The sequence below is a fragment of the Tenrec ecaudatus genome, chromosome 4, assembly GCF_050624435.1.
Source record: "Tenrec ecaudatus isolate mTenEca1 chromosome 4, mTenEca1.hap1, whole genome shotgun sequence".
Taxonomy (NCBI): Eukaryota; Metazoa; Chordata; class Mammalia; order Afrosoricida; family Tenrecidae; genus Tenrec; species Tenrec ecaudatus.
In genome coordinates this window covers 21512880-21526374 of record NC_134533.1, presented here as the reverse complement: position 1 = coordinate 21526374, position 13495 = coordinate 21512880, and the positions used below count along the sequence as shown (strand labels likewise).

General features: G+C 40.0%; 1 protein-coding gene across 1 annotated transcript; it reads left to right on the top strand.

Moving 5' to 3' along the window:
- Nucleotides 1–2411: 2411 nt before the first annotated feature.
- LOC142446533 (olfactory receptor 4C15-like) lies at nucleotides 2412–3415 on the top strand. Its single transcript, XM_075548282.1, has one exon. It carries the CDS (start codon nucleotides 2441–2443, stop codon nucleotides 3413–3415), a length of 975 nt encoding a protein of 324 aa, XP_075404397.1. The 5' UTR covers nucleotides 2412–2440.
- Nucleotides 3416–13495: the final 10080 nt, after the last annotated feature.

Genomic DNA, 13495 nt, shown 5'->3' with positions numbered 1-13495 from the left:
TGTATGCTGTGACCAAATAAAATAGCCCACATATATCAATTTTAAAAGGATAAGTAGAAGAACTTATCAGTAAAATGCAATTTTCAACCCAGTTCATGGTAAAGTAGGAATGAAGGGTATATGCCGATGTGAACTATACTTCTCTGTGTCAGAAGTAGTCTGGAATATTAGTTTCTACTGTAGGTTCTATTATTTTAGTGTATATCGAATTATCTATTTCTATTAATAGATTCTACTCACTTTCGAGAAGTGGAAGGTAAGGATTTTTAGTAACATATCCCATGACACATCACTATATAGAAGAGGGTGGCTTTGAACTGAATCCTATATGAGTCTAGACTTGATGTTCTTACTCATTTCACTTCATTTTCTCTATTTATTTTGCCCTAAGCTAACCTGATGACCTTTGTGTTCTATTTTAATAGTATTTATTTTTCTAACCAATGATGGTTGACATACTTTTCTTTTCTGGGCATAATTTAAGACTACTTAGCATAAAGAAATGATTGTTTTAAAGCAAGCAAACAGAAGATGCTATTCTTTACAATTGTATACATATTGGTTTTATTTGTTAATTCTAACTGGATTATAATTGATTAGGTGAGTTTATTGATAATACTTAGAATAAACTCCCTTCATGATTCCTTCACTCCAGGAACTCTGGAGGTGTAGTGGTTCAGTGTTGGGCTGCTCGCCACCAGGTCAGCAGTAGAAAACCACTAGCGAATCCTCAGATGAGAGAGGAGGATTTTCCACTCCAATAAAGAGTGACAGTCAGGGGTACCCACAACAACTGCAATTCTATTCTGTCTATAAAGTTCACAGTGGGTTAGAATCAACTCATTAGATACGAGTTTGGTTTTCAAGTGATTTAGTTCACTCCTTTAGCAAACACATAATTATGTAAACACCTAATTACATAAGTGGTCTCTTTCTGTGATATGTACAGGCAAGGACACAGTCATCTTTCAAAGCTGCGTCTACCTGTGGACAATGAAGTCAAAAGTTGAAGCAATTATCTGGGGTACTCCTGGAAATGCCTCATGCGGGTAAAATATCTAGCTTATTAAGTGAGATAATAATAAGCATAGCTTCAACCGTTTTTTTAACCATAAGCAAAATTATTTTATTTCCAAAATTAGCCCTCAACACAATCTTGTGAGATGGACATGTAGGCTATATCAGAATTAATCCAATAAAATTTTATATGTACATGGACATATATATTGAGACACTATAGTTGATTATATTGGCCATATTGTATAAATATTTGGTTAAAAATTCCTAAAACCTTAAACTGGTCAGTATTCCATATGTTGTTTCTATTCCTTACCAAGGTAGTGATGTCAAATGGTTTCAGCTGACAGCAAATCATTTGCAGTTTTTTTTTCCCTGATGTGTCTCATTACACATGAACAAAGAAATCTGAAGGTTTGAACTGAGAGGTTGTTAGACGCAGAGAAAAGACCATTCTTATTGTGGAATCCTTGCTAAAATCACAGCTTTGGCCATGTCTATATTTATCCGGGGGGGGGGGGGGGACTTGGATTTTGAAGTCAGTAAATACTATATATGCCTCTTGTAAATTTTCTAACTTAACCTCTCAAAGCATGGGTTCGCTCCTGCTAAAGCAGGGATAAACAGACCTATCATGAATTGTATCCTAGATAATAGACATTAAGCAATTAATTCCCTTGTTATATTTCACTGAGTCATCAGCCCCACACAGAGGTAGCCATTCACATTTTTATCAACTTCTATTTTCCTTTTAAAATGGTTAATTTAAAAAATCAAGAAACCAAACATTAATGGGGTCTTAATATTTGGTAGGCATAGAGCTAGGCGCATTTCCATAGATTTTGTGTATGACATCATTTTATTCAGCTCATATTTCTAAAAACTATTTGGAGGAGTAAGTACCACTTGCAAGTGGCTCTTGAAGTGCATGTTTTATCCTTCTGTTTATAGATCCGGCAGTCTCCTGATGAGAGATACATTGCCAGGCAATCCTCCGGGCTCCAATACCAAGCCAACAAGAGCCATACCTAATGCACCGCAGCCCTTTCCTAGACCTCTGATGTTCTTCGGTATCTTTACCAATTCACTCTAGGCAGCTGCAATTGCCTAATTAGAGTTGATAGCCAAGATAAAAACTACTTCCCATTCTTACCCCATATGAGTGTTTTCACTGTCTACATTGAAGTTCTATTTTTAAGTGTTTTACCTCCATATTCATTGGTATCACACGGCTACCAACAATACATTCCTAACTTTGTGCTTTCAATACTGCAGAATCCATTTGTTTATGGAGGCACCAGTCTGTGGGTGACTATGCTAACAGCAAAGTTAGTCTGAGTCATCTCTCTCTCTCTCTCTCTCTCTCTCTCTCTCTCTCTCTCTCTCTCTCTCTCTCTCTTCATAATTTCAGAATCTACATGGCATGGTCATTGTGGTAGCTTCGACTTTTTCCTCTGAAGACATGAAAAACCAAAGTGTTGTGACAGAGTTCATCCTCTTGGGACTGTCACAGGATCCAAATGTTCAGAAAATCTTATTTGTTGTATTTTTGTTCAGCTACATTGCAACTGTTGGGGCCAATTTGCTCGTCGTTGTGACGATTGTCAGCAGCCCAGCACTCCTGGGCTCCCCCATGTACTTCTTTCTGGCTTTCCTGTCCTTCCTGGATGCATGCTTCTCCTCTGCCTTTGCCCCAAAGATGGTAGTAGACACTCTTTATGAGAAGAAAACCATCTCCTTTGCGGGCTGCATGACCCAGCTTTTTGCTGAGCACTTCTTTGCTGGAGTGGAGGTGATCGTCCTCACTGCCATGGCCTTTGACCGCTATGTGGCTATTTGCAAGCCCCTGCACTACCCCTCTATCATGAACTGGAGGCTCTGTGGCATCCTCATGGTGGTAGCCTGGACCGGGGGCTTCTTGCACTCTGTGATACAAATTCTCTTCACTTTCCAGCTGCCCTTCTGTGGCCCCAACGTCATTGACCACTTTTTATGTGATTTATACCCATTATTGGAGCTTGCCTGCACTGACACTCACCTCCTTGGCCTTTTTGTGGTGGCCAACAGTGGGCTTATCTGCCTCATAATCTTCTTCTTGGTGCTTAACTCCTATGGTGTCATCCTAGGGACACTTAGGTCTCACAGCTCTGCAGGTCGGAGGAAAGCTCTCTCGACCTGTGGTTCTCACATTGCTGTTGTGGTGTTGTTCTTTGTCCCCTGCATTCTGACCTACGCACGACCCCCAGCTTCGTTCTCCTTTGACAAGATGGTTGCCCTGTTTTTCACCATGCTAGCTCCCCTGCTCAATCCTTTGATTTACACTTCCAGGAATAAGGAGGTGAAAAATGCCATGAGGAAATTGTGGACCAGATTATATTTAGTTTCTGAGGGAAAATAAAATATTAAACTCATAAACAAAACCAAGAGATTCAAGAAGAGAGAAAGCAGAATGGACTTCAATAAGCAATTAATAGAAAACGGGTCTTGTAAGTTAGAAGGTAATAAAACAGCAAAACACTAATGTGGGGTTCAGGGAATGTTATTCTACCCTCAGGTAACTCATCATCTCGGAGCTCGCAGTCAAGTGATCATATATGTTAACCAAAGAGACTTGAGTTTCATGCATACTTGGAATATGAAAATCCTAATGCTTCAGTAAAGAGAAGAACCATATTATCTATCAAATTGCTTACGATTTCCACCATGATATGGAAGGAAGAGAAAATATCATACAACTTAGGAATAGGAACTCATGGAAAGTATTTTCATTAAAAATAAGACCATGGTGTCAATTACAGAGCCCTGTGGCACAGTGTTTAAGCTCTCGGCTGCTTCATGTGGCAGACAGATGGGCAACCTGCTCCCGTGAAGACCATCACTTTGGCACCAACACAGTGCAGCTTCACTCTGTTCTTTTGGGTGGCTGCTACCCAGAAGAGGCTCAAATGTTCAAGCCTCTCAACTCCGTGGTCCTTGTCCTGTTAGCAAGAAAGATTTTAGGCATGGGTCAATATTCAGACACGAGTCAGAGAAAAGGTTGGCACAGAAAGAGGAATATTTTGGAGAAGAAATTCGAAGGATTCTTAGCGTGTCTACAAGGCCTGTCAAACTGACAGCAGGACTTTACATTCTGCTAATACAGACCACCCACCATGGGCTGGCGTTCTGGCAGGCCTTCTGTTATCCATTAGTCCTCTGCAGTGTATCCTCCTCTTTTCAGATATGTTCATTCGGGTACCCCAGCACCCCAGATTTCATGCTGTGCTCTTGTCTGAGACCCCAGACTCAAGAGTCTCTGCAGTCATTGTGGGGGTGTATGAACAACCTGTCTTCTTCACCAGGCCATTTTATTATGTCAATGTCCATGGTTTCTTCCCTTGATAAGGAAATGAGTTGATTCTGTCCTTCACCTAGCTTCCTTTGTGCTGAAGGGCTCTGTGCAGAAGCCTGTCTCTGCCCAGACTTGATCTCCATTGAACCGCAGTGGGAGAAAATCCCATTCAACTAATGAACTCAGAGAAGACCATTGAGACTCAGGAAAGGTAGAAACCAGGTCATGATCAGAACTTCCACTCTAAATTTGCTTGGAACACATAAGTCCATAATTTAACGTGAGTCCATTCTTATTGGTTATAGATCTGCATCATTCGGGGAAATAAAACCTGATAGGCATTTTCTGTCTATGGATGGCGCACTGCTTCTCACCAGTCTCAGTAGGCAGGACTGGGAGGCAAAGGCAGAGGTGTATGAAAATGTAAAGCAAGGGAGGTGCTATCTAGAGTCAATTATACAATTTAAATATTGTATCAGAATCTTTCCAATTATTATTCCAATTATGATATGTCACATCTCCATGCATCCCCTAAAACTAGCAGGATAAATTCTAAAACATGGCTAATAAAAAACTGCACATCATTTCTAAGTAGCCTTCACGTGAGCTGTAAGTTACTCAGGAAAATGAGCAGTTTTGTCTACATTAACCATAGCATCAATCTCCTTTATGCACATACGTGAAAGGCATTTTCTCTGGAAGAGTCAAATATAAATTGAGAAAAGAATATCAGGTTTTAAAACTAAATAATACAATGATCTATTTATCCAAATGCAATTCCTTAAATGATTCTGACCAACTAACACTAATCAATTGTCCAGATTAGTCCTTCAGCCTCTGGGGAATTTTCTGGTTTACAAAGTTTATTCCAGGCTGTAAATTGACTTTTCCCTTCATCACATAGTGGACTCTGGATCCTGTGTCTCTAGAGGTCAGAGCTGCTATTCAGACACAATGAGCTCCCGGCCAGCCCCTGCTTTGAAAGCAGGAGGGAAACGTGTGCAGCCCTGAGGGAACACTGGCTTTGCCCTGGGTTTAGTTCTGTTTCTGTAGAGGGCCCACAGAAATATCAAAGAGAGAGAGGCAGAATCTCAATTCAATAATAGTTATGAAAACAAGGAAGGCAGATAGTTGATCATTGGTTTGCAACTAAGTCAGTGATTTTGCCCGCTGTATTCTAGACCATTATACACCCTCAACCACAACAAACTGCCATTATTAAAATGGATAGGTGAATTGTAGAAAGCAAAAGAGAATGAAGAAAAACAAATGAAAGTTTTATCAAATTCCCTGCTCCATTTGGTAGGTGGGAAAGGATTTACACTTCATGTTGAAAAGAATGACAGAGTTAAAAGAGTTCTAGAATACAGACATGGACAGAGTGTGGGAGGGGTGGAGAGAAAGAGGGAGTCAGAGCTACTCTGATTAAATATAAGCAATTTATTGTTTGTCAATTATACTTCGATCAAGGTTTTAAATTAATTTGTGATTGAGGAAGAGTGACCATTTTTGCTTCTCCAAAGTAAAAATCAGAATTCAGTGGAGGGTGCTGTAGCCCTGCAGGAACTGCCATGTATGCTAAGGGAGCTGAACAGTGTCACCAGAATTTAGACAGACCCATGATGACACCGAGTGTGATGGATGGAGGGAAGATACCCAGCTCAGCAGCTCACTAGCTCACCAGCAGGACTGTATCAGGGGCAGTGTGTATGTGCAAAGATGAAGGATGTAGGGAAACAACCTCTTGGGTGCAGCTGGGAGAGGCTGAGGATAAAAGTCCAGGTGTAGTCAGGACACTGGGAGTCATGGTACAGCTTAATGGAGCATGGCAAGCCCTGGGCAGAGCACGGTTGACAATGTACAAGGGGGAAAAAAAGGATTACTAGCTGAAAGTCCCTGGACCAGGAGAAGAAACCCTTCCCTCTGCCATATGCCCTTTGACCCTCTCCTCACAGCCTCTATAGAAATTGTCAAGGGATCCATACTATTCCTTCAGAATAGGTAATAACAGAGTGAATTAAGCTGAGAGTTAATAGTTTTGTAACTGTTTCTCCAAACAGAAATCAATACAGAAATAAATATTTGTATGAACTCATTATTTCTGGCTTTCATGCAATATCTTACCATGTCCAGCCTTTTTCTCCAAACCTGACACTTACATAAGAGTGATTAATAAAACATTTATTCTTACCATTCATTATTCTAAACGACATTGTTACCATTGGGAGTAGCAACTGCTCAAATCCATTTAAGGCTCACAAGTCATGCATTAATGAAATTGTCACTTTATTCATAATTCTTCGGTTTACCGTTCCTGATACATACAAAGTAACTTTTTTTCATTGATCTTACAGATAATAGAACTGTCTGATTTTGAGTACACTCTTAAGCCTGTCAAAAGAAAATGTTAGAAAGATCTGTACAAGATTGGTGCCTATGATTTGCAGACTTAAGATATCCCACATGTCCAACTTTTCCAAAATTCTCTTCTGCTCCATCATATGTGATATCAATCAACACTCCCCTCTGAATATTCTTTCCCTTGTCCTAAAGTTCTACAATTCATTATATAGCAAAGAACTCAAGGACCATCAAGGCAATGGCTGACACAGTTGTGGAAGTTGTGCGGTCTCAGATCTGTACTTCAGATGTCAGTCTGCAGGATTCTCCTCAATCATGCCCCTTTAAGCTGTGTACTCACAAGGAAAGGGATGTTGGCAAATCAGTTTAATTGATAGGCCCCCAGATCAAGTCCCAAGAACTAGAGGTTGCATGGAGGTGAGCCAGACACAGGATGCAGTGGAAGACCTTGAACTTTGCCAAAGTCAGAGCTACAGAGACACAATGCCCAAATGTGAAAGGGCAAGTTCCCACTTGGTTAGACAAGCTCAGAACAAAGGGATTCAAGGGAAGCAGACCACTCACTGCTATTCAGTCAATGCTCACTCAGAGTGCCCCCCTGTGGGTTTCTGAGATTGTAACTGCTTAAGTTAGAAAGGTCAGATTTCAACTGCCAATCATGTGGAAATCAGCCCAATGTATGATCACTACATACCCAGGGTTCCTTCAATTTGTCATAGTTTTGGTTTTAACTCTTATAAGTTAGGTTGACACATTTCCAAAATGGCCCTCGACATGATCTGTGAGAAGATCAGTTATATTACATTGTAATTAATTTATAATAAAGACAAAATATTGAAAGAGATATGTTGAGGAGCTTTACTTGATCATATTTGACCATATTATTTAAATAATTTAATAAAGCAGTAAGAAAGGTTTATATTCACACTGGAACTGATTGTGATTACGTATATCCAATGCATTTTAAAAGTGATTTAACCACGGAGGTATGTTATTTCTGAATACTACATCAAGAAAACCAACTAAAGAAACAAAGAATGTTGATATTCTGTGAGAGATGTAGCCATTGTCATTGAACAAAATATATGGAAATTGTTTAATGGGATCCTAATTTGCTATGTAAACTCTCACCAAAAACTGGTTTCTATTCAACATCTTGTTTCTCTTTCTTACCTAGATGGGTGATGTCAATTTGTATGTGTGTGTTTGTAAAACACTTTGGAATATCTTTTCCTGTGCTTTCTCATTACCTATGAACAAAGGAAAGTTTTAGCCTTGAAAAGTGGGCTGAGTCTTGCTTTGCTGTTCTCTCTGGAAGAGATATAGATAGTCTCATGCATGTTTGTATGGATCCAGTAGAATAGATTTGGGTTTTGAGTCAGAAAATCATAGATCCAACTTTTATTAATTTTCTAAACTTAACTTCTCAACAAATGAGTTTGTTATCATTAAAAAGAAAAGACCTAACATAAACTGAATCCTATATAGTAGGCACTGAGCAATTATTTTAATTGAAATATTTCACTTAGTCATTAGACCAACATTCTGAAGTAGCTGCTATTATTTTTATCAACTTCAGCTTTACTTTTCAAAGGGTTAATTAAAAATACCAACAGAAAGCCAAATAATCTGTTTTTATTATTTTCTTAGTTCAGATCTAGAGACTTTTCTATAGGTCTTTATATTCTATAGGGAATGATTTAATTCATCTTATATTCCTACTTTAGTTCAGACTTTAAAAATAATATTTGACAGGATAAGGGTTCTTTCCAAGTATCTCTTGATCATATTTTCTCTGTTGCTTTTAGCTAATACAGTGTCTCATTAGAAAAATAGAGTTTTAGACATGTAATTGACATATTTGCCTTCATTCTGTATCACTCTAATTGGTGCCCCATCCAATTCTTTAGCTAACCGCTTGATGCTCAAAATTATCATCTACGTGTTTCTCTTGCATTTCCAGGTCTCCATTGTTGCAGTGTGTCAGCAGGATGCTGCATATCTTCCTTTAGTTCTCTTGGTTCTTTATAATGCAATCGTTTTAATCTTCCAAAAGGGTTCTTTCTCATTTAGCCTCTTAGTTTGAAATGATCAACTCCTTTTGATATTCTGAACTTTATAAGAGAAATTTCCTTCATACTTATCTTTCTATTGGTCTATCTTCTCTCATGGTTTTGTGTAGCGAGCTATTTTTCCTTGATCTTGAGATATTCGGCTCTATTTTAGCTTTAAATGTTGCATTCTGATCTTTGTGGAAGAGGGGGTTAGGTTGGATGCCCTGGAGGTCCAGCAGCTGAGCCCCCACACCCACATGCAATTTTGGGGATGACATCAGCAAGGCTAAGCTCTCCGAACACTTTAGGGCTGCTGTGTTCCATCTATGAGATTTCTGAGACAGGATCAAACCCGGCCACAGTGATCTCAGTATCTCTGCTTGAGAACCACTTATTTTCTGCACATAATCGGTGTTAGGTACCATCAAGTGGGTTCCAACACAGAGTGACCTGATGCACAACAGAACAAGACACTGCATGATCCTGCGCCATCCTCGCCATTGCTCCTATACCAGAGTCCATTGATGCAAAAATTGTGTCAACCCGTCTCCCGAGGGCCTTCCTCTTTTGCTCAGCCCGTTTACTCTACCAAACATGATGTGCTTCTTCAGGGACTTTGTCCAAAATGTGGAAGACAAAGTCTTTCCATCCTTGCTTCTAAGCAGCACTCTGATCTTATTGTTCCAATGCAGATCAGTCAGTCCTCTTAGCAGTCCATGATATTTCAATATTCTTCTCCAGCGCCACCATTCAAATGCATCTCTTCATTTATGGTCTTCCTTATTCCAGGACCAACTTACACAAGCATATGACACACTGGAGAACACTAGGGCTTGATCAAGCTTACTTTATTCTTCAAACTAACATCCTTGCTCTTCAATACTAAGGAGGTCTTGTGCAGTCAATGTACCTAATACAATATGCTTTTGATCTCTTGACTACTGCTTCCATGAGCACTTATTGGGGAATCATGGAAGATAAAATCCTTGACAACTTCAACCTTTGTATATTTATCGTGAAGCTCCCTATCGGTCCAGTTGTGAGGATTTTGTTCGTCCTTACATGGAATTGTAATCCGTACTGAAACCTACAATCTTTGATCTTCATAAACAAGCACTTCAATTCCTCCTCACTTTCAGCAATAAAGGTGTGTCACCTGTATTCATGAGTTGTTAATAAGCCTTCCTCCCATCCCAACGCCACATTCCTCTTCACATAGTCCAGCTTCCTTGATGGTTCACTCAACACACAGATAGAACAAGTAGGGTGAGAGGACACCCCCCTGACACACATGAAATTATGTCAGTTCCAATTCCTAGCAACCCTATAGCTACCACACAATGGATCGCTGCCTGGTCCTGTGCCAACCTCACCACTATTCTCATGTCTGAGCGTATGATTCCAGTCCCTGTGTCAACCAATCTCTTTGAAGGTCTTCGTCTGTCACTGTCCTTGTACTTTGCCTTATGTGATGCTTTTCAGCGTCTGGTCCCTTCTGAGAACATGTTCAAAGACTTGCCTCTAACAAGCATTCCGGCTGTTGACAGATTTGTTTATATTTTGGCAGTCTGTGGAGCTTTCAATATTCATTGCCAAAGCATAATCCAATTGTACCATTCTTACTTCAGTCTCTTCATGCATGTCCAGCTTTCACATGTCTGTGGGGTGATCATGAATACCCTGGCTTGGGAGAGGTACACCTTAGTCCATAACATGACATTGCTGCTCTAAAGACTTTAACGAGGTGTGATGGACCTCATTTGTCTAAAGCAAAGCATTGTTTCATTCTTGACTACTTCTTCAAAGACCACTGATTATGGGTTGAAATAAAATTAAACTATGGACAATTTTACTGATTTTAGTTTTTCATGATATCGTCGTTAAGTGCAGTCAGTTGTGAGGAAGGTGGTTTTCCTTACCTGAGTTTAATCCAAACTGAAGGTGGAAATCTTTGATTTTCATCAACCAGTTCTTCGAGTCCTCCTTGCTTTCCCCAAGCCAGCTGATGGCCTCTGCATACTAGAGCCTGTTAATAAGTCTACCTCCAATCACAATGTCAAGGTCTCAAGATAATTGAGCTTCTCAAATTAGATTCTCAGCATGTAGGTTGAAAAAGCAGGGTGAGATACACCTTCCTGAATGTTAAACCATGAAGGGCTGGCTACTGTCCTAGGTACAGGATTCACATCAGCTCAGTGAAGGTTCTGAAATTCTCATCCTGCCCAATATCATCCATAGTTTGTTTTGATTCACACAGTCAAATACCTCTACATATTCAATGAAGCACAGGTACATATCTCTCCACTAGAGGGCACTTTTAATTTTAGTTTTTGTTTGTCTTTTTCCATGCTGCTTCAAGAGTTTGGGGTGCTTAGTCACTGGAATACAATGCACAGACTGGAAGCACATGCAGTGGGAGTGAGTTTTCCTGGGGCACAAAGGGAGAACTCTCCATGCCTTTCCTTGTGATCATCAGTCCGAGGTTCTGCTCAGGAGGCCTGCTTCGACAGTTTCCCTGTTTCCCTGGATGTTGCCTGTCAGTCTTTTGCAGTTTTTCTTGTTCATGGTTCATGTCCATCTGGGTCCTCACTGTGCCGCCACAGGACTTACTCTGAATGCCACATTCTCCCTTTCCTCCCTCCCTATTGCTTGTTCAGACTCCTACTGGGAATGACGCTGCTATAACAACCTGAGCTGCAGTTTACTTTGCCCTCCAGGTTCCCTGTCGCGAGTCTTGTAGAGCCTGTCCCCAAATGGCTGGAATGAGCATGTGTTCATCATGTTATTGGGGAAATTGTAACAACTTACTTGTCATCCCGGTCCTCCTATCGCCTGCTCTTAGGACTCTGTAACCCCTCAGCTGCTATCTGGGGATCGAAGATCTCCACCTGGGCTAATTTTAAAAATAATTTTATGGAGATATAATGAACATATCATACAAATCAATAATTTAATCATATTAAGAAGGGTTATGCAATTATCACCACCATTAACATTGGGAAATTCTCCTTTTCTTGTACCCATTGCTGTGGCCTCTCCGTTTCTTCCAACGTCCCTTTTATGCCCCCAGGTGATTATGAATCCATTTGTGGTTCTTAGATCCACCACCCTGACTTCCCTACACAGAAAACATACAAAATGAAGAGCAAAATCAATAGAGACCCAGCAACAATGACTAAATAATGCAGGGGCGTTGGGGGAATCACAGTAGAAAAGAAAGCAGAAACAACTAAAAACATGGAATACATTAAAAAGAGGTAAAAGTGAGATAGAATAATAAGGTGTCACATTTCAGCCCATCTACAGATGTTAGAATCCACTTCACAATATGGGCTCTCTGATATCATCCCTAGACTAGGAACAGTGGGAGTTAGTCCGCTTAAGTCCCCTGTAGCTAGATTTAGAGCTTCCATTGTCATCCCTAACATCCCATAACTTGTTTATTCACCATTGGGTGCGTGTATTCGTGACTGAGGAAATTGAGAACACTCACACACATTGCCATGTAACTCTGACTCTAGTAGAAGATATTTTTATTTTTATTCTCTGACAGATTTCTTCCTAACATAGGATCGAACTTTCATAGGTTTTATTTTATTATTGTATAAAAAGGAGAATAAAACTCAAACAAACTCACTGGTATTGCGTTGATTCTGTCTCATGAAAACCCAAAAGGACAGAGGAGAATTGCCCTCGTGAGTTTCTGAGACTCTGAATTGTTGTCAGCGTAGAGAGCCACATCTTTCTACTGCAAAGGAGCATATGGTTTAAAAACTGCTGACCTTGCAGTTAGCAGACCAACAATGATGGTCTCATTTATATTTGGAAGGGTTTTGTTTGCTTTTTTAATCTCTTTGCCTTCTAATCTTTGTTTTTGGGTAAATTTTAGCTATTTGCACTCTCATTGTTGATTATTTCAGGGAACCTTTATCACAGGTGATAGTGTTTATTTGGTAAACTTATCTGTTGATGTGGCTGATATACACAGGGGGATCAAGGTAGTGCTGGAGATTTCATTAGTCTCTATCATCAAGCTCTTAGCCTGGCCTTTTTGCATGATCTGAAATTTGTCCTACATTTTTCTCCTTTTCTATCTGGAACCACGGATTGTGTCTCAGACCAGAAGGGGTGATGGGGATGCACCATTCCAGTCGCTCATGCTTTTCTATCACAAATTTCAGTATCTTTTAATTCAAGTTTTCCACGAAGTTTTTGAAGCCCATACATACTACCCAAGTCAGCACCCATATACATTTTATTGTTATTACTATTTTTCCAAAATTCTATTTGTTTTAGCATTTACCAACATTGTTGTTTTTCTTCTTCTGTATTTTCGTGTCTTCTTCTACCTTGATCAAATTGTGCCAACTTCCCTCTCATTCGGTATCATTTTTCCCATCAATAAAAACGAGTGTCTACCTAGAAAATGACTCCCCTTCTCTCCCCTCCAGTCCTGAGAACTATCAAAGAGCATTCTCTATGTGTGTCCAAGGTTGACTTTTTATCATACTGTGGGCACACAATATTTATTCTTTGGGGATTGACATATGGGATAGCTAGGCTTGATATAATTTTAACTAGGCCAGGATTCTCCCATGATATGATCTAGCAGAGTGTGGTCAACTGTATGAAGGGATATTGTACAAAGCACTCTAGTAGCTGCAGAGAAAATAGGGTGCAAGTGCCCTGGGGTCAGTTCCAACTCAGTCACCCTGTGTACGACAGAAGGGCA

Excerpts from the sequence above, each read along its gene's own strand:
- LOC142446533 (XM_075548282.1), top strand. The coding sequence starts at position 2,441 with ATGGTCATTGTGGTAGCTTCGACTTTTTCCTCTGAAGACATGAAAAAC.